The sequence below is a fragment of the Neovison vison genome, chromosome 5 (genome assembly GCF_020171115.1).
Source record: "Neovison vison isolate M4711 chromosome 5, ASM_NN_V1, whole genome shotgun sequence".
NCBI classification, from domain to species: domain Eukaryota; kingdom Metazoa; phylum Chordata; class Mammalia; order Carnivora; family Mustelidae; genus Neogale; species Neogale vison.
In genome coordinates this window covers 312,216-332,923 of record NC_058095.1, presented here as the reverse complement: position 1 = coordinate 332,923, position 20,708 = coordinate 312,216, and the positions used below count along the sequence as shown (strand labels likewise).

At 56.9% G+C, this 20,708-nt stretch overlaps 1 protein-coding gene across 3 annotated transcripts in view; it reads left to right on the top strand.

The window, feature by feature from the left end:
• TBCD (tubulin folding cofactor D) overlaps positions 1 to 20,708 on the top strand; it is a 154,318-nt gene that overhangs the window by 97,670 nt on the left and 35,940 nt on the right. For all 3 annotated transcript variants that reach the window (XM_044247140.1, XM_044247137.1, XM_044247139.1), the window contains exons 16-21: positions 4,627 to 4,656; positions 6,783 to 6,868; positions 11,660 to 11,740; positions 17,044 to 17,117; positions 18,443 to 18,560; positions 20,235 to 20,295. In XM_044247140.1, coding sequence (XP_044103075.1) covers positions 4,627 to 4,656; positions 6,783 to 6,868; positions 11,660 to 11,740; positions 17,044 to 17,117; positions 18,443 to 18,560; positions 20,235 to 20,295 — 450 coding nt within the window. The remainder of the gene's footprint in view (positions 1 to 4,626; positions 4,657 to 6,782; positions 6,869 to 11,659; positions 11,741 to 17,043; positions 17,118 to 18,442; positions 18,561 to 20,234; positions 20,296 to 20,708) is intronic.

Sequence of the window (20,708 nt, the reverse complement as noted above, 5' to 3'; positions counted from 1 at the left end):
ACAAAGGACACCCCGTCTCGCTGTCCATCTCGGAATAGGCCACTCTCGCTGTCATGTGTGATATTTGCTCTTGGGTTTGTAAATAGGCTTTAGCAGGTTGAGGAAGTGCTGCTATTTTTTTGTGAGGGTTTTTGCTTTTGTTTTTAAAAAATCATGAGTGGAAGTTTGATTGTGAGATGGTCATGTGGTTTTGAACTTACTCTGTTCACGTGTTGTGTCCTGTTAGTTGATTCTGCAGGTATTAAACCCACCTTACGTCCCAGGATGAATCCCGTTGGTCATGGTGTAATCCTTTTCATATGTTGCTGGATTTGGTTTGCCAAAGTTTTGTTGAGAGTTTTGAGTCTGTATCGTAAGGGATATTGGACAGTCTCTGTCTGTTGGGATGGTTTTGTCTGGCTTTGGAATTAGGCTAATCTGGCCCCATGGAAGGAGTTGGGAATACAAGATCTTCCTCTTGAATTTTGTTGAAAATGTTTTAAAAGCTTGCCATGGGACGCCTGGGGGGGTGCTCAGTGCATTAAGTGTCTGCCTTTGGCTCAGATCATGATCCTGGGGTCCTGGGATCGAGTCCCGCATCTGGCTCTCTGCTTAGTGGGGAACCTGCTTGTCCCTCTGCCTTTGCCCCTCCCTCTGCTGCTCATGTTCTCTCTCTCAGATGAATAAATAAAATTTTATTTTTTAAAAAGATTTTATTTATTTATTTGACAGAGACACAGTGGGAGAGGGAACACAAGCAGGAGGAGTGGGGCAGGGAGAAGCAGGCTCCCCACCGAGCCTGGAGCCCAATGCAGGGCAATCATGGCCCGAGCCAAAGGCAGACGCTTCACTGACGGAGCCCCCCAGGCGCCCCTTCTTTGTTTCTACTTTAAATGTTTGGTGGAAATCACCAGTGAACTCCTCCGGGGCTGTTTTTTTGTCTTGTTTCTTTGGAAGTATTCTGTTATTAATTCAGTTTCTCCGCTTGCCTGTTTTTCCTAGTGAAGAGCGTCTCTGTCCATCTGAGTTGTCAGATGCACCGGCCGGACACGGCAGGGGGCTCCGTCCGCCCATGTCACCATGAGTGCGGTTGGCACTTCTGTTGACCCGTGGCGGGTGCTCCGTGGAGGCTGGTTCATGAGTGGGTGGCGGTGGACCCAGGGACCAGCGTGGCTTGGTGTGCTGCAGGCGGCGTGTGGGTCTCCCTCACGTGGGAGCTGGAGCGTTCCCCTGGCCCTGGCCGGGCCTGCCTGCCCACCTGCTCTCTCTGCCCAAAAACAGGTCTGATACAAGAGGTGCCTGGCCTCGGCCCCTTCAGAATTTTGTCTCGAGAAAGGTTGCCTGCAAAGCTAGTCCCTTCTGTGTTCATGCGGTTTTCTCGTCTGGAGCCCCAGGAGGAAGCCCCGTGAGTCCTTGAGAGGCCTTCACGTTTCTGCCCTGACACTCACCGCGGTCCGAGATCATCACACTTCTAAATACAGGGACGGCTTTTTGTCAAATCTGGATTTAAAAAGTAGCTTTTACATTTTCTTTTTTGTTTACGAAGTCGAACATTTTAATGGGACACAGTAGTAAAATCAAAGCGCCAATACCTTTATAGACCCCGAGGAAGGCACGAAAAAGCCAGAAACCATTTTGTTTGTTTTTCAAGTTGGGATTAAAATAGTTCAGAATTAGCAGAAGATTCTCTGTGTGGCAGGTCACCTGCACACACCCGTGTGCCTCCCGGCTGCAGAGCTAGAAGTGAGGGTAGAGGAGGCGTTTGTTTCAAGCTCACTTGAAAACCCGAGGCTTGAGTCGGCGGTAACACGGGGCTCTGTCTCCTGAGGGGCCGCCTCTGCAGCTGAGGGCTCCCGTTTGTGCTCACCCCCCACACCCTCCGCGCCGGCTCACTCCCTGCCGCAGTAAGGAGGGCCTGGGCCCGTGTGCCGGCCCAAGGATAAGGTCAGCCTGCCCACCCGGGGACCACAGGGTCCCCGTGAGGCCGTGGGTGCAGAGCGGTCTGCGTGGAGACCCTCCAGACCCTCCCGACCTTCCGCTCTGTCCTGGGGTTCACCTGCCACCACTTCCTGCCTGCACCGCAGCACGCGCCTCCAGGTCCGTGGGGGTGACGGAGGACACGTGAGTTTGCCAGGCCCCGCGGGGGCTCGAGGAGCGCTGTGTTCCGTCTTCACCGCAGCCCTGTGGGGGTCTGGGTGGGGTGGCGGAAGGTAGCCCGGCAGGTTGGTTCGGGTCAGTGCATCTGAATCTGCGAGCTCTCGGAGCTGTTCAGGGCTCCGTGCTCTCGCGAAAGGTGCCCACCTGGCCTGCAAGTGTGTCAACATGTTGAGACAGCTTGTCCCCAGCCAGGAAGGGAGGGGTGGTGCAGATGGGCGGCCCCACGCTTCCTCATGGGGGGGCCGGGCACGGAGGGGGAGGGAGCCTGGGAGCCCGGCCGGATCCGCAGTTCCCCTGCCTCTGTAAGAACACATTCCGCTAAAGGGGGTTTGGCGTCTAAACCGCCGCGTTACCACCTTGTGACTGTCTGTTCTGATGTTGCCTGGATGGGGTCATACGGGGTGTGACCCTGGGGACTGGCGTGTTCCTCGCTGGTCCGTCCGGGCCCTGGAGGCTCTGGCTGGGCCGACCGCTCCCTCCTGCCCCTTGCTGGTCCGCCCCTGCTGGCTGGCCGAGCTGCGGCCGCTGGAACTGGCGGCGTGTTGTCGGAGCTCGGGGTCGTGTCTGGTTGCACTGTTTTCGAGAGGGAAGCTGCTGTGAACATTCGAGTTTGGGTTAGTGCCGTGGGGGGTCAGTCACGGTTGCCTGTTCGGCCTGTGTTTGGAGGGGCTGTGCCGTTCCACCTTCCACTGGCAGCCTGTCTGGGGGCCCATTTCGCCCGCATTCCGTGTTCCTCCCGTGGTCCCGGCGGGCGTGTGCGACCTCTCACTGTGCTTGTGAGTTGCCTTCCCCCGACGCCGAGCCCGCTCCCTGCTCATGCCCTGGCCTCCCGTTTGGGGAGACGGCTCTTCGGGCCTCCTGCGCGTTTGCTTGTTGGCCGTTGTGTGCGCCGCTGCGTGTGGAGTTGGTTCTGCCCCGGATGCGAGGTGCTGCCTCCTTGGTGTGTGGCTCCTGGGCCCTGCTCCCAGGCTGTGGCTTCTGTCCTCCTGAGCAGGAGTTTCACAGAGCAGGAGTTTGAAAGTTTGACGTGACCAGTCTGTGTTTCCTTCTGTGGATCGTGTTTTCCGTGTCCATTCTCAATTCCTGGCCTGGCCCTCGGTCCTAGAGGCCTTCTCCGCTCTTCTGCTGCACCCTTGTCTGTGTCGGTCCTCTGTGTCCCCGTGCGGTCAGCCGCTGTGCTGGGGATAGCCATCCCTCCCCTCTCTTCCTCACGTTTGCTTTTTCCCTGTGTTAGCCTGCGTTTTCCACATCAATCTTGGGTTATATTTGACCTTTTTGATGACATCAGAATGGCCAGTGTGTTCCTAAATTTGGCTTGTTACACAAATTGACATTCTATCATACTTCCATTGCCTCTTGGTTGGTTTCTTATTTTGTTTACTAAATTTACTGCAAAAGGTTCAGAATGGTATGTAGTGAAAATCGAGTCTCCCTCTTCCCAGTTTGAAAGCCCTGGGGGGTCCATGGGTGAAACGCCCATCTGCTTGTGCCTGGAGAGCACCCTGGTTCTGACTTTCTGGGGGGCCCGCCAGTGGTGTGCCCGGGGGCAGACTTGGGGCTCTGCGCTTTGGCTTCTCAGGATCCTTTCTGCACACCCGCATGTGCTCCCTCTCCGCGCCCTGTAGGTACACGGTGAACTGCCCCCAGAGGCTCCTCTCTGGGGGGAGGGGCCGCATCGTGGGCAGGACGCCCTCCCAGGGCTGCCCTGACTTGGGTCCGGTCACACGCTGACCACGTGGCCGTGAGGTTGTGGCCTGTGCTGCTGTGCTCGAAGTCCCGCGCTATCAGGGAGCTCTGAGCCCTGCTGCGTTGGGGAGGGTGGGGCCGGGGGCTGCGGTTGAGGGGCAGGTGGGAGGGGGGCGCTGCTGGTCCCACACAGGCCCCACTGTTGTCACTGTGCAGATGGCCTGGCTGTCACATCTCGGCAGAGCAGGTGGGGTGCAGGAGGGGAGCGTGGGGACGTGAGCAAGCACTTTAAGGAAAGCACCTAAAGACACTTCATTCTGTTGAAGTAACTGTTTTGAGCTCTGGGCCTGTGTTGGAGGCTCAGGGCTTGTCCGTGGCGGCTCCTGGGCAGGCAGCGGGAGGAGGTGGGCCATTTACGTTCGCCGTTGCGAGCTGCTGTCACAGAGTTCCTGGGAGGAGGGTCTCGTGTTGGATTGACTTAACGGATGGATTTGACTCTGTTGTCCTGCTTCTCTCTAGGGCCGAATTAGGCTTTGGTGAGAAGCGCGGCATCCGCATGTAAAGGACACTTTTTAGGATGTGTCTGATTCTATAAACTGAACTGTGGCTTAGAAAAGCACCAGGACCTAGAGGCAGAATGACAGCTGCCCTTGAGGCTCTGATCAGCCAACAATGAGGACTTTCATTAAAAAAAAATAAAGCCATGGGTCATTTGTGCTGCGCGGCATTTGTTTTGAATTTCTCTCTCGACGCTTAGCAAAGCGCAAACCTAACTCACCTGCTGTTTGTTCTTCTTTTCCGCAGGCTGCTTTCCAGGAGAATGTGGGGAGACAGGTATGGCTACTTCTTGAAGTCTTCATTCCTACCACTTCCTGCAGTTGTAGCAGGAGAACTACTGAAAGCTACGAACTTGGTATCTCCTTGCGTTGTTAGATGCGGGTAAAGAACTCACCTAGAGTAAGCTAGCGTCTGACTTAGTGACGCCTGCTCCAGACCCGCTCAGGATGCTGTCCAGGGGAGAGCTGACACACTTGTAAACAGCATTGTGTCTTATGGACCCCAGTGTGTAAGTAGCTTCGCACACACACAGGCGTCAGAGATCAGTGCCTGACGCGTTGCCACCCGATTTTAGCAGTTGCCTCTGGGTGCGGGAGGGATGTGCGGGACGGATGTGCCCACTTCTCGGGGCGGAGACATCAGTGACCACTGCCCGTCCCGCGTGTGGTAGGAGCCAGCATCTGGAAGCCACTGACCCTGTGGCCTCTCTCTCTGTTCACCCGCACCATCGTGCCCTCTGGTCCTCAGCCTCTCATGACCAGTCATCCTTGGCTGGGTGGTGCGGCCCTTATCACCAAGTCATTCACGCGCTGTGTGCCAGTGACCACACTGGGATGTGTGGCCGGCCTGGCGAAGAATGGACCGGAGGCAGGTTATGCTGAGGGGCCACTGAGCTGAGCTCTGGGCAGCGCCCCAGGAGGAGGGTCTGGGCTGAAGAGGAGTATGTATATCTGCTTTTCTCCTGGGCTGCCAGAGGCCAGGGTGAGGGCTGACAGTTCTGCTTCCACAGGGAAGGCGACCTTGGGTTCCTGGTGGGAAGCTATTCCAGAATCCGCCCAGGGAGGCAGTGCGGTCTTGCTTCCGCCCGCTGGCTGCAGGCCCAGCTGCCTGTGGTTCATTCTGCTCCAGCACCCCTCCCCCACTCAGGGTCTGTCCCTTTCCTCCCTGGCTTGAAAGTGGCTGAGACCCGTGTCCTTGGGTGTCACTTGGTCCACGTCTACCTGAGGCTCTGGGAACATGGAAGACAGTGGCTCCCTAGGAAAAGACAGCCGACCTCTGAAGGGGACAAGCTTAGTGTGTCGGGGCCGCAAGTGTGGAGGGTTCCAGAAGTCAGTGCTGCTCGGGAGAAGGAAGGGGCTGGACAGGGAAGGGACTTGAAGGTGTCGAGGGTGGGTGAGTGGGCTGCTGTAATCCAGGAACCTGCCGGAAGCTGAACTGAGGGGCGCTCTGGGCGTCCCAAAGCCGGAGCCCAGGAGAACGCGGCATCTCCCCACGTTCCAGACACAAGGTGATCTGGAACAGGGGTGCTCTTGGTTCCTGGCCGTCACCATGTCCCATTTGGAGGGGACACTCGGGTTAAGTGGAGAGGGGAGGCCTTTAGCCATGGTCTCGGTTTAGGGGATCAGCCGGGAGCTGATGTTTTTTGGGGGGTGATGTTTTTTGGGGGGTGATGTTTTTTGGGGGGTTTTTTGAGCTGATGTGTTTTGGGGGGTGTCCCCTCACTCCACCTCCCCTGCTGGATGTTTCCTGTGGAATGAGTGTACACACAGCACAGTGTGCGGGGGGCCATGCGGCTGTTAAAGAGACACAGACTTTGGAGGAAGCGGCGTCTCGTGTGGGCCCAGGGTGCCTTCCAGCCCCGCACATGCAGTGTCCTCGGTTTGGTGGGAATGTTGGAGAACAAGGGTGTGATCTAGCCAAAGCAGACAGGGACACACTCAGGGGAAGTCCTCTAAGCTCCCTGACTTGGGATGAGGTCATTAGGGTTGTTTGTGGGTTTGCGAGAACACCCGGAATGTGACCCACAACTTGGGGTGCTGCAGACGGCTCACAGGGTTGAGGCAGACCTTCCGTGCGCGGGACGTGTGGGGTCTGGACGCACGCTGCATCCGGCGCGCCCTGCCCTGGAGACCGGATTCGGTTTGTTTCTGTGGCGTGGGTGTAAGGAAGGTGTCTCGGACATTTTAAAATTGAAGATGTTAGAGTTGTTTGAAATAATCGTGAAGTATTTTTGAGTGGTCCTTGTCCTCCCCGCTCAGCGTCCAGCCCGAGATGGGCAGTCTGTGAGCTGTCTGCTGCTGGTCCCCAGCGTGTCTGTGTTGTAGGTGGGGGTGGGGGTGGACGTGGCCGTTGACCTCAACTCTTGTCATTTGTCCTCTTCTCCATCTTGATTCTGTGACCAGGGCACGTTCCCTCACGGAATCGACATTTTGACTGCAGCCGACTACTTTGCTGTTGGCAACAGAGCTAACTGTTTCCTGGTTATAAGGTAAGTTGTTGATTTGTCCCAGAATGTGATACTCCCTGGGATGCGCAGGGCAGAAAAATCTCGTTTTTTTCTTGCCCCTGGAAAGTCTGCTGGGAGTAGATGTTATTTACATGACCGGAATTTGTGTTTCCTGCTGATTAGCCTGGGTGCCTAGTGTGGGATTCTGTTTCCATAAAATTCTAGAAGATGCAAACCAGTGCCAAGGGCCCGCGGCAGGCCGGGGAGGCCTGGGGAGGGCGCGGGATCTGCCTGCTTCCTGACGGGTGCTGGCAGTGTCGGGCGCGATGAGGGGAGGTGAGTGCCGTCTCTGGTTACCCCTCCTCCCAGCCCGCCCCGCTTCCTGCAGCGGGGCGGCCGCACCCACCCGCACCCACCCGCACCCACCCGCCGAGAAGGGACAGTTGCTTCTTGTTCCTTCTAGTAGAACCGTGCCTCCCGGGTTGAAGGGCTCTCCGGCTTGTTGGTGTGGTGCGAGTCAGCAGAGGTACCGGAGAAGAAGGGGCGGGGGCGGGGGCGGATACGTGGCATTGCCGCCAGCGCTGCGGGACCCGGGTCGGACCTGCACCTGCGTGACCGGAGCGCGGGGGGCACCTCGCTCTCAGCTCCACGTGCAGCACCCGCCCGGGACAGGCCTGCCGTCTCCGCGCTGTGTCCCCGGGAGCGCACCTTAGCCCTTCTCTGTCCTCGAACAGACCCTCTAGCTCCTGTGCCGACCTGCGCAAGTTACTTTGCTCCATGACCAGCAGGCACAGGTTTTTTAAAGAAAAACATAACATTTGGCCTCTTTCTCAGAGTCTTAGACTAAACATGTTATTTTTAGCATCATTTCCATCTTTTCTCAATATCTAGTGACTTTCTGTGTCTTATCAGTTCTTTCCTGCTTTTGTTTTTTGTTTTTTTTTGTTTTGTTAATGTTTGAACATATATTTTAACGTGGAGAATTTTCCACTTTCCCCTGAGCTTCCTGGGTAGATTAACCAGTTTTTTGCTTTGGTGTTTTTTCTTGTCACTGAGGTTTCTAAGCTGGTCTGAGGCTTGCATGGGGTCAGTCATGTGCTCTTCAGAGACTCGGTGGGTGAAGGTTAACCCTGTGTAGGGCGTGGTCTTTAAGGGTGCGTGTGGTGCCCTCAGTGCGCGGGGAGCTGGCTGGTGAGCACGAGTCCAGCGGTTGTGGCGCTGGGATCTGCGCGCCCCGGGGGGCTCTCCGCGCCAGCCAAGACGGGGCAGACACGCAGCCTGCCGTCGGGGCAGTCCTGCCGTCAGCCTGGACCGTGGAGCGGGCGTGGGGGGGGTGAGAGGCAACGGTGCTTTTGCTCCAGGAGCGCCTAGGGGTGGGGCAGCTGGACCCTCGCTTGTTAAGACGCTGCCAAGCAGGTTTCCAGGATGGTGGCCCGGCGTCACGTGCGTCTGGCAGCCGCCCCTCGCCAGGGCCCATCTTCCGCGTTGTAGCCGTGCTAGTGACTGTGCAGGAGCGGCTCCGGAGTCTGCATTTTCCTGACGACCGATGGCTTTGAGCGTCATTCAGGAGCTCCTTCGATGCATCTTTTACCTGTTTATCGGGTTAGTTTTCTTCTTGCTGAGAACTCGAGAGTTCCTAGTGTCTTCCGAATACGAGCCGTTCTTCAGATGAACAGTCTGCAAAGGTTTTCTTTCGTCTGTGTTTTGTCCCTTCAGTACCCTGTGTGTTCCTGAGACCGACCCTCTAGAGCAGTCCTGTTTATTTTCGTACGCCTGTTTGACGCCTTACATTCTCCGTGTGGGAAGATTCACCCACTGGGAATGTGGGTTTGGGCCGATGGGCGGCCACCACTGTGGTCAGCGTGGGGCGTGCCCCTCACTCCAGAGAGACCCCGAGTCCCGGGCCCTGGCAGCCCTGACCTGTGTCCTGGGCCCGGAGTCCACTGTCTCTGGAACTGATGTGAACGGAGTCACGTGGTGCATTGGCTTTTGTGTCCTGGCTTCACTGTGTTCCTGAGTTCTGCTGTCCCCTGCCCTGTCCCCCATTCACTGACTGGTGGCCGCTCAGGCCCCTTTGATGTCAGCATGTGGACTTAGGGCGTTTCTGTCTGGACACAACCAGTGGTGGCTGGCACTTCCTGTTGTGGGTGTCTTGCTTCTGGAAGTTTCTCAGCAGATTGCTGACATCTGTGGGCCTGTGCATGCTTCTTGAAACACATCTTGTTGTATTTTGCGTTCCAGTAATTTGCACATTCCTGTCGTTCGAATTCTTTGACCTGAGGAGCCCTCGGAGCGAGCTGTCTCCTTCTCTGCTTCCTAGTCAGCAAACGGCTTGCCACCCGCACAGTCATCTCCGTTTTGCTTCTCCTACTGTCTCCTTCCCTGCATCTGCTTGGCGACCTAGTTCTGTCACTTTTCTGTCCCCAACAGCCCTCAAAGGCCCCTCCTGCTGTGGATCCCCTGTTCCCGTGGCCCAGCTCTTACTGCCCTGACACCGGCCCGGCCCTGCCCCACCACCCCTGCCGACACCCTCCTTCACTCCACACTCGGCCTCCGGGCGGACCCTGAGTGCCCAGGCAGTGCTGCTGGCCAAGGGGCGGCGTCTTCCTGCGCTCAGCTCTCCGTTGGTGCCAGAGCTCGCCTGGAACCGGGCGGGCTGGCCTCTGTCCGTTTCTTCCCTGAGGCCCTGGTCCCGGGTGCCGGCCTGCGGCAGTCCTGTCTGGCAGTTCCCGGGGCCCTTCGGTGATGGGAGTCCTAGAGTCACATCTTGCCTCCTTTTCTGACTGTCCACCGCCCCAGTGTTTCTGTTTTTCCTTCTGACTTTCTCTGTTTCATCACCGTTTGAGGGTCTCTCAGTCTCACTTCCCTCTGGAGAACCCTGTGCTCTTCTCTCTCGTCCAGAGCAAACACCCTCTTCAGTCTGCCGCCTTGTAGCACACGCACGTCCCCACAGCCCCCGTGTCCACCCTGCGTGTGCACACGTCTGCCTACCCGGGACCCAGGAGCATCCGCGTGTCGCCCCCTTCTCGGCCCTCTGTGCCGTCCGCCTCGTCTCTCGGCGGCCGTGGACCGCGTGCGCCCACGGCTCCGTCCTGGGCGGTACGGCAGCTTCCGACACCGTGTGGAAGCAGCTCGGCACGTACAGGTGTGTTTCGGAGTGGGAAACGCCAGGGCGTGGGTCTTTCCTTTTTTTAAAGATTTTATTTATTTATTAAACAGAGAGAGATCACAAGTAGTCAGAGAGGCAGGCAGAGAGGGGGGGAAGCAGAGAACCCGATGTGGGGCTCGATCCCAGGACCCTGAGATCATGACCTGAGCCGAAGGCAGCGGCTTAACCCACTGAGCCACCCAGGCGCCCAAGGGCGTGGGTCTTGAGGGGTGTCTTGTGTCTGGTTATCCCCGGCGTCCCCGCTGTCCTCAGCTCCTCAGGTTGTCGGTTTGGGTCCCACGGATGGGCGTGTTGTCTTTCTTCCGCGCACGCCGAGATGCGGTGCCCGGTGCACTGGCTTGGCCCGGCTTAGGTGCTCACCGCGGGGGACGTTGTCCGGTGGTGGGAGATGAGGAGGCGGCGTGGGGGCCGTGTGCCCTGTGCTGACGTGCAGCATGCGCGTGGAACCTTCTCTCCGCGTCCTGTGTCTCCGGTGTGCACAAAGCGTGGCATCTCCTGGCCCCCGGCCTCTGTCTCGCCGTTTGCTGTTACGTGCAGGTGAAGGGAGTATCTGTGCTTCACGCGCGGCTGCGTCTGGATGAGCGTCCGGAGCGGAGAGCTGGGTGTGCGCGTTTTCAGTTTCCTGTTTGCCCGTCACTGCCTGTGCAGGCCGCGCTGGAAGGGAGCTCCTGGCAGTGCTTCTAGATGCTTCTAGATCCTTCCAACAGTGGCTCCAGCCCTCTTCCCGATTCGGGCAGTCTGACAGCCGGTCGGAGGCTTTCTTCCTGTCTGCCACGAGAGGGAGGTTGAGCAGTCGTGTCCATTTTCTTCTCTATAAACTTTGAGGATTTTCCTATGAGCTGGTGCTATTTTCTTGTGGATTTGGAAGCTTTATCTTAAAGAAGTCTCTTAACTCTTGTGATAACGGTAGCTGATTTTTTTTTTTTTTGAGTTTTTTATCTTTCGGCTTTGTTTATGGTGCGTTTTTCCAGGCAGATGTTTTCCTTGTGCGGTTCTGTGCTTGATTGTACCAGTCTTTAATGGGTTTTGAGTCGTAAGTAGAGAGGCCTGTCCTACAAGACTTTTTTCTTGATCGTCCTACAGTGTTGTCACTGGACATAACTTTTACTTTCGAGGCGTGATGTACGGCCCGCCAGCCCTCCTGAGTGAGAGGCACAGCGCAGCGAGAGCGGACAGCGCGCACGGCGGGGGGCCCGCTCCTCCACGACCCCGCGGGCGCGCGGCCTCAGCCCACTGCTGTGGTCACTGGTGCTGCCTGTGGGACGGCTCCTACGTGGAGTCAGAAGGATTTGCTCTCACGTCGGGCTGCTCTGCTCGGCAGGCTGGTCTGAGCGCCGAGCGTGCTGTGTGGAGCCAGCGGTCTCCATCCCGGGGCCGCTGCGGTGTAGCTCTTAGATCATCTGTTCTAGGTGCTCGGGCGCTTTTGATGTGGCGGCTCTGATGAGTGAAGCTGCCGCGGGCTTTTATTTGTAAGTCTTCGTGTGGACCTTCGGCTTTATTTCTCCTGGGTAAATACCTACAAGCGGATTTCCACGCATTCACCGTTACGAGGAACCACCCAAGCGTTCCTGCGCCCGCCTGTGCGATCCCACGCCTCGGAGCAGGTGTGTGGGGAGCGCCTGCTCCTTCCCACGCTCACCGCCTCTGCGCACGGTCTCTTCCAGCATGTTTGTTGCCGGCTTTCCGGAGTACACGCAGCCCATGATAGACCACCTGGTGACCAGGAAGATCAGCCACTGGGACGGGTAAGTTTCCTGTTTTCGGGCTCATCTCATTGGTGATGTCTTTTATTAGATTGTCTGCCAGATAAGAGTTCTTCTTTTTTTTCCCCAGACGAGAGGTTAACTTGAGCTAAGCCTTGAGTTGGTCTCCTCATTGTAGGTTTCCTATTTTAAGAGGATTTTTGAGAAGTGATAGGCGTTCCAGCCTTCATGCCCGATGTGCTGGTTGGTGGTCTGTCCAGTTGTACTTCTGGGGCTCGTAGGTGTGCCGGTGTGACGTGTTCCCACGTGGACGCTGTCATGTGTGGTGTGTGGTGGAGGGCAGGGGCAGCCTCCCAGGCACTCCTCCGCGGTCCCTTCCTCCGGCGACGCCCTGCGTGGCTGCTCTGGCCGACAGTCTTCTCCGTTGTCTCCTGGAAGCGAGCAGGCTTTGGCGGCTTTTCCTGATCACGTAGCACTCTGAGGGCCTCGGAGCGCTTCGCGAGGTCACCGTCCCTTCGGAGGAAGGGCTCCCTGGGCGATCCAGAACACAGAGCGTCCGTGCCAGCTGTGGTTCCGCCCCTGGGAGGACGAGATGGCTTGTGGTCGGAGGCCTGGGTACGGCTGCCGGTGCAGACAGGACCTCTCACGGCAGCAGGTGCCTGCAGATGTGAGCCGCTCGGCGGGCTGTACGCCTAGAACCCCAGCTTCAGGCTGCGTGTCACTTGGAGAAAGTTCTTTCTGACCTGCTGGGGAGTGTGCTTAGGGCCACGCCGTGTGTGTCGAGGCTCTCCTAGGGCTCCGGGCGCCTCCGGGAGCAGGAGCACCTCCGTGGGGCGCTTGTACTGCCCACCAGGAGGCCCCTCTCTTGGTTTCCTTGCCGCGATCTTGCTAAGAGTTGGGCCAGTTTCTGACACTCGAGGCCTAACTGCAGAAATTCTCGTAATTAGGACGAAGATCCCATGCACCGAACCCGTAAGAAATTAGTTAATTTGCCCTCGGGTCAGTAGGGTATTGAAGACCAGAACGGCACGTGTATTACTTCCCATGGTGTCGGACTAGACTCTCGAGCTGTTGAAATCCCCAGCTGAGGTCCGAAAGTTCTCGGCCGGCAGTCCGGACACGTCCCTTTCCTGTGTTTTGGGTGGGCCTCTCTTGTAGCTGCATTTACATTTACAGCTGCTGTCCTCCCCGGGGATCGGCCCTTTATCATTGACGTCTTCTTCTCTGTTCCTGTTAGGTTTCTTGTCTGAACGTGTGATCTGATACAGTTGTGGCCTAAGGGTCAGCATACTTTCTTTAAAGGGCCAGACAGTAAACATTTTAGGTCACTGTTGCATACATTTTCTTGTTTCTTCTTCCTATGACCTTTTAAAATGTAAAGACCATTCTTAGCTTGGGGCCTTACTGGAAGAAGGGCAGGGGGAGCCCTCCTAGAGCTGCCCACCGGCTGCCCTTTGCTCTCAGCCCCTGCGAGTGCCTGGTCCTGCGTTGGTGTCCGTTCGGACGAAGTCTGCCTTTTGGGTGAGGCCTTAGTCCCTGCGCGTTTCATGGGATCGTCAGCACGGTTCACTTCCTGCCTGTCATCTTGCTGTTTGTTTTTTATTTTTTTCTCATGGCTTTTGTTTTGTTAATTTTATTTAAAAAAAAAAAAAAGATTCATTGTGGACATTTTGTTTTTAGAATAAGGTTTGAAAACCAGGAAGTTTTCAGGGTGTGTGAGCCGCAGCGTGGAGGGGAGTGTTGTCTGGTCCCCCTTCTTCCTGTCAGGTTTGGAGACCCTCCGGCACACTGGGTTTCGTCAAGCGTGCTGTGGCTCTGTCGCTCTAGGGTTCTTCAGAGGTGACGATGTTTTTGCGTCCGCCTTTGGTCTGGGTTCTGTCAGGGAGGAGATGGCAGCCAGAAGTGCACAAATAGGGACTTCCCTGTTCTCTGGTTAGCACGTGGCTGGCTTAGGGAGAATGGGGGAGCCCTGTGCAGAATTCTTCACGGACCCTGTTGTGTTGCGGGCCTCGACGCGCACAGGGATTCTGTTTTACCTTAAATAGTATCACCTTTAAGAGCTATGGGTCCGTTCTCTTGGGTTTCTTTTTGAAAGTTTTCTGACACCCAAAATAATTTATAGATGAAGATAAACATAACTTAAAAAGTTTTTTGATTGTGGGAAAAAGATGTAATATGTGCCATCCGAAGCACTTTCTGTGTGCGGCTCAGGAGTGTTACACACATCCCTTGTTTTGCACACGTTACTGCCATTCATCCCCAGAACTTCCTCCTGTTGAAAAACTGAAAGTCTGTCCCCGTTGAACAGGGACTCGTCCTCCCCACCCCCATCGTCCTACCTTCCATCCCCAAGAACTCGATTCCTCCAGGGTCCCGATGTACGTGCACTGTACGGCGTTTGTGCGTCTGTGACCGGCTGACCGCACCGAGCATCACCTCCTTACCGCGCGTCCGTGGCGTAGCCCGTGACGGGATTCCCTTCCATGTGAGGGTCGAGTGGCACTCCGTGGTGCGTACCGACGGCCCTGTCTTCGCCCGTCATCTGTTGGCAGACCCAGGGCCGCTTCCACCTCTTGGCTGTTGTGCAGACGGCTGCTGTGGGTGTGGGTGTACAGATCTCGCCTCAAGACTCCACTTCAGCTCCTGCGGGTAAATGCCCAGGAGTGGAATTACCGGGTCATGCGGTAACCCTATTGTTAGCGTCCGAGGAGCCCCCAGAACCATCCTGGTTTTCCCGATGGCTCTGCCCTCTTATATTCGCACCCCCCACCCACCCCGCTCCCGGCTTCAGTGTCCCCGACGTGGCGATCTCAGCGGACATGAGGCGGCGGCTCGTGGCTCTGATGTGCATTTCCCTGGGGACGTTGGCAGCGAGCACCTTCTCGGGGGTCAGTTGGCGATTTGTGTATCGTCTTGGGAGAAACGTTTCAAGTCCTTTGCCCGTTTTTTAATCCAGTGCTTGTTTTCGTTGCTGAGTCGTGGGGTCACGTGTCCAGCACTGCTCAGTTTCCGGATTCGTGGTTTGCAGGCGTTTTCTCCCACGCTGCAGGCTGCCTTACGCTCCTGACGATGTCCTTTGATAAACTGAAGTTACAAATTGATCTATTATGTTTGCCCATTTTTACTTCTGAAGAAGTGGTTTTTTTTTTTAAAGAGATTTTATTTATTTATATGACAGAGAGAAAGAGAGATCACGAGTAGGCAGAGAACCAGGCAGTGGGGGAGGGGCAGCAGGCTCCCCGCCGAGCAGAGAGCCTGACATGGGGCTCGATCCCAGGACCCTGAGATCATGACCTGAGCCGAAGGCAGAGGCTTGACCCACTGAGTCCCCCAGGCACCCCCCACTTTTACTTTTGTTGCTTGTGCTTTTAGTGTCACATCCCAGAAGCCGTCATTAGATCTAGTGTCAGAAGCTCTTCCCCTCTTCTCTTTGGAGTTTTGTAGTTTTAGGTCTTCCTTCTGTTTAGGCTGTAAGTACGGTGGTTTTATGTAGGGAAAGGTGGTCGTGCTGGGCGTGGCTGCTAACTGGGCAGGACACATGTAACTGGACCCGCTGGAGTGGCCGCCCTCGTGGCCTCCCTGGGGCTTTCTCTTGCTGAAACAGTTGGTTCTCTGCTCTGAGAGCCGTTAGTCACTCATTCTTCCGAAACAGCTTCCTGAAGGTTGACCGAATATTTCCGGGGGCTGCGGGGCTGGTGTTCGTTACCGAGTGGTTGATGTTGGACCTGGTGGTCGTGGGTGTGGGGTGTTGAGTTTCTTGGTGCCCAGGACATCCCTGCCTCCAAGAACTCACGGTTCGCTGTCAGAAGTGGACACCCTAAGCTGGACTTGGGGGCCCAGGAGAGGTGGGACGTGGTCCTGCCTGGGTCTGAGGGGCTTCCTGTTGTCACGTTTCTGTGTTCACTCCGTGCTGATGGATATCAGATGTTTAATCTTCAAAACACGTGGCTCAGTGGGTTAAAGCCTCTGCCTTCGGCTCAGGTCCAGGCTCCTGGGATTGAGTCCCGCATCGGGCTCTCTGCTCAGTGGGGAGCCTGCTTCCCCCTCTCTCTCTGCCTGCCTCTCTGCCTACTTGTGATCTCTGTCAAGTAAATAAATAAAATCTTAAAAAAAAAAGTTGTTTTAAAAAAAAATCTTCAAAACACGAAAGTCCTCTTTTGCATGTTTGTTTCCATCTCAGTGTTTTGTCCTGTTTCCGTGTTGTCCTGTTGTCACCCAAAGCCTTGTCGTTCCAGTGATGACTGCTTTCCTCCTCCGTGTCCTCCTGGTGTCTAGTCCCCGGGGGGTGGCATGGGTCAGGGTTTGGTCAGAGGCCATCTGGCCCCAGCGGGCTCAGGAGGCCCTCGAGGTCCCACTCACCAGCCCTGAGGGCTTTTTCTGTCGTTGGATGGGCTGAGCACGTCTGCTGTGTTTTGGTTGGAGGTGATGTGTGCCTCCCGTCTGTTAGCGTGAGCCACGCGACAAGGCTCCTGTGCAGCGCTCCTGGTCCTCCCAGTGTGGGTTTCCAGTGGCGGTGCCCAGTACTCCTGTATTCTGGACCCTTGGGGTGTGGGAGGTTGGAGCGCCCGGAGATGGAGGCAGCGCGCCGTGCAGGCCAGGCTCAGGCCCTCCGTTGGGTGAGTTTGCTTGTCCGTGTTCGTTACAATCGCGGGTGCTCATGTGTTCATTCACTGGTGTTTATTTTTGTTGGTGGTTTTGAGCTAGTGGGGAGTCGGCACTCCTGTGTTCTGTGTGTGCTCTCCTCACGAGTGCGATAAAGCCGGAGTCCTCAGAGGAACTGTCGGGTCCGCGGTCAAAGGGGCGGGACTGATGCAACGCAAAGGTCAAGCAAAGCTTTGTTTTCGCGCCAAGCGTCGAGAATCAAACTGACCGGCCAGGGCCGTCTCCTGCAAAGAGGCGACCCCCCCCCAGCCTCACAGACCACAGAGCAGAGGCCATGTGGTCGAGCCTGGCCACACACAGGTGGCCGATTGAATTGCAGTTCACCTTATGGTAGTTACTTGAACTCTCCTATCACTCTGGTCAGAATGGGCGCCCAAAAAACAGAGCCCACATTCTTGGGTGGTTAGGGAGGTGCTTTCCTGATGGGGTGTCTCCACCTGGCTTGACTCAGCCTTGTATTCTGGGCTCTGTCGCCTCCCCCTGACCCGACACGTCCTGCTATATGGGCTCTGTTATCAGGGGCTGGTCAGTCATATTTTACTGGTGTCCCAGACTTGTTTCTATGGAAGTTCCTCGGGGGGCAGGGTCCGTCCACGTTGACTGCATGAACGGCAGAATGGCTCGCTCCGGCTAAGCAGGCCCTTACAGCAGGAAGTGACCGTCGTCTCCGCCTCTCCCTCCAGGGTCATCAGAGAGCTGTCTGCGAAGGCTCTGCACAACCTGGCCCAGCGAGCTCCTGAGTACAGCGCCGCTCACGGTAGGCTGTGCGCATGGCGGGGGTGGGGACGCGCTCCTGTGCTGGGGCCCGGTCCGGGCGGCGAGACTGACGTGTTTCTGTCTTGCTGAGAAGTGTGTGAATGAAGGACTGGCCTGTGCTTGGTCGGGGACAGAACAGACCCAGATCTCATGAGCGGGGCGGCCTCTGGGCCCTGGGAGCTGATGGCTTCCGCTGCGCGTCTCGTGCCTTTCAGAAGCAGCTTTTGTTGATGGTGGTGGTGAAGTGATTCCAGTGTATACACCGGACAGCGAGCTGCTTCCTGGCAGCCCCGGCTGTGGGACTAGCCCGCCGGGCTGTTTGCCAGCTCTGAAGGAGAGGAGATCCGCCGGGTCCAGAGTGATCACGCCTGTTATCATTAAGGAAAGAGCCCACAATCCAGAATAAATAAGCATCTCATTTCAACGTAGGGAACCGTGTTCAGATTGCTTTAAATCATGCTTATTCTCACTGTTACTAGGGTCACTGGTGGTCAGGCTGTGTTCATTAGGGGTTACTGATTTCACTTCTGGGTGCCCCTCACACGTCTGGGCCATTATTTTCTAAAGGCCTTCAGCTTCATGGTCTGTTCCTGAAATGGGATGGCAGGATTCTCTCACTTAACTGTGGTGGGTCATCTTCATGGCCTGAATGAAGGGGCGCTCGTCCTTTCTTCCCGGTTGGAGAGCGTTAACAGGGCAAGGGATGGCCCCAGTTCTTGAGCACTGGCCATAGCTGGCTGCTGTGTTTCAGTGCCGCTGGGGTGCCGCTGGCTTGGACGCTGGCTGCTTCTGCAGCCCCCGCAGCAGTGCCTCTGGGTGTTCGTGGGGGTGGAGGCTCAGAGGGACACGGTCTTCCAGGTCGGTGGGGCACAGGTGGTGTGGACGTGGCTTCTTGCGGGTACCCTACCAGCCTGTAAGGGTTTTGTGGGCGGGGGCAGCAGGGAGGGGCATCAGGCTCCCAGGCTGCCGTAGGGGCCTGCCGTTCTGCCTCCGTCCTGCTCGGTACCCAAGGCAGAGCAGCTGCTGGCCATTTAGCTACAGCAGAGACTGGTTCTCTCTCCACTCTGTCGCTGCCCTGTGTCTTGGGGACCTGGGAATTGGGAAGCTCCCGCTGGCGCCCCCTCCCCCGGCCCATTCTGCTCTCTTCTCTGGGTGCCAGGGAGGGTTTGGCGTGTTGACTCGGGTTCAGTCCTGGCTGTTGTGCTCGTGGCCCTTACAGAGGTCACTTTCCCTGGGTGTGTCTCCGCTCCGGACCCTGAGTCTGTGAGTCTGACACTTACCCTCTGTGCGCTTGTTGACGTGTAGTCTGGCCCTTGTCCTTTGCAGTGCTTCCACGTCTGCTGTCCATGACGCAGAGTCTGGACTTGCACACGCGGCATGGAGCCGTGCTGGCCTGTGCAGAGGTTGCCCGTGGCCTGTACCGACTCGCGGTTCAAGAGGGCAGGTAAGAGAAGCGTTGCGGTCCCGTGGAGCCTCCGTGGTCGTGAGCTGGGAACCCTCCACCTTCACGTCTGTTTACCTGTGACGGTCCTGCCGGGTCATCAGGTTCCTGTGTTTGAGCTGGTGGAGCTTTTAGTGTCTCTCTCCTCCCACGAGCCGTGCCCACTGAGGGACTGCCACCTCTCCAGTGAAAGCCACTGATGGCCTTAGGTGTCAAGTCACTGCTTCCTTACATCTCCTTGTCTTTCTGGGTATCGAGTTAGGTTATAAAAGCAAGATACGTTTTCAGAGAGGGTAGTGAGTGGGCTGCATAATCCGTATTCTTTGCTCATTAGGACTTTCCATAATTTAGAATACCAGACCATAGAAGTGGTAACATTTCCACTGAGAACTTTTCTGGCTGGTGGAGTTCTTTCTTTCTTTTTAAAAATATTTTATTTATTTATTTGACAGGCAGAGATAACAAGTAGGCAGAGAGAGAGGAAGGGAAGCAGGCTCCCTGCTGAGCAGAGAGCCCGATATGGGGCTTGATCCCAGACTCTGAGATCATGACCTGAGCCGAAGGCAGAGGCTTTACTGACTGAGCCACCCAGGCGCCCCTGGCTGGCAGAGTTCTAACAAACAATGGGGGAGCACGTGCTGTTGGGCCATGGGAGTGGCCCCAGACATGCTGTGTTTTGTAAGTTTGTAGGGCTACCATCTGGGTTTCTACTTCTCTCTCGAGCCAGCTTTTCCACAAAAGCAAGAGCTCACAACACACCACGTGTCCCCCACCTGTGCTCTGGATTGTAGTTCGAGGAGCGCCGTGTTTTAGTCCCATCACATCACTCTGGATGATTCCCTGGGGGCCAAGTGAGGCAGGGTGCTGGCGACAAGCCCCGGAGCTTTGGTCGGGTTCACCCCTTTGCGCCCCACAGCCTAGGCACGTCCACGTGGGGGTGAAATGACACCTGTGGGCCAGGCCGAGGACTTGGTGTGGATGGCAGTGCTCTCTGTGGTCAGGCGGAGCCCAGGCGAGAGGCAGAGCCCTGCCCAGCGCAGCGGCAAAAAACACACCAGGGCCTCACGGCCTGGGGAAGCTGCCACAAGGGCAGGTCAGAGACACCAGCGCCCGGGCTTTTTCCGGGGACTGGGATGTGGGCGGCCTCTGTCTGGTGTGGACCCACACCCCAGACTCCCAGAAGGAAGCAGGTTTCAGCATAAGCCACCTGGTTTGTACCAACAGTCTAGGCACAGAGAATCCCCTTCCACAGGGAAGGACGGGAGGCCTCCTGAGATCCAGGTTCCTGGACGCAAGCTGAGGGCCTCCTGTGCTTTCCAGGGTGGCAGTGGGGCCGCTGTGTGAGCTCTTTTCTGGTCACGAGGGCCTCAGCTCAGCATCGGACAGTCATGTGGGCTGCTGTGTGGCCCTGCGGGTCTCGGCTCTACAGCAGGGGCTCCTTTTGTCCCCATCCCAGGGCTGTGTCCGTCATCAGCAAGCTGCTGCATGGGTCACGGCTTTACGGGAAAGCCCATACACCGGCCTCTCTGAGGAGACGCTGCTCGAGGGGGTTATGCTCTGCAGGTGTTCGGGGGAGCTGGCTGGGCACCGGGACCAAGTGCAGACCTTTGGGAGCCCGAGGCGCCTCTGGTGCTTGTTGTCCTCAGGGTCTCAGCTGTCGTATTTGAACCCCTGCAGGCCCGTCGCAAGCTACCTGGATGCAGCTGCCGTGCAGGGCCTGAAGCAGATTCACCAGCAGGTTTGTGCGCAGCCTGCCGGAGTGCCCCTTTCTGCAGGTCCCCTGGTGCCTGGGACTGTCCCCTGCCCTTACAAGCCCTCTCCCCTCTGTAGCCCCGATGGGAGCCCCAGGGAGTGACGGGGACAGGTCCCGCTCAGAGCAGTCCTGGGGCCCGTTGCTCAGAAGCAGGCTTCTTCTTTGGCCTCACTGGCGGCTCGTCTGGGATCGGGGGGCCTTCTGGAGCCGGCGCTGCTTGGGGCAGTGCAGCTGACAAGGCCGCCCCTCCCTCGTGCCCGTCTTTCTGCGCTGCCTGGCCACACTGGTCCCCTGGGAGCCCAGCGACTCCGGCATGTCCCACACCTCTGTCATGGGCATGGCCAGTTATCGTGGAGGTGGCCCGTAGAATAGTGTGATGGCTTTAAGTCCCACCTGTG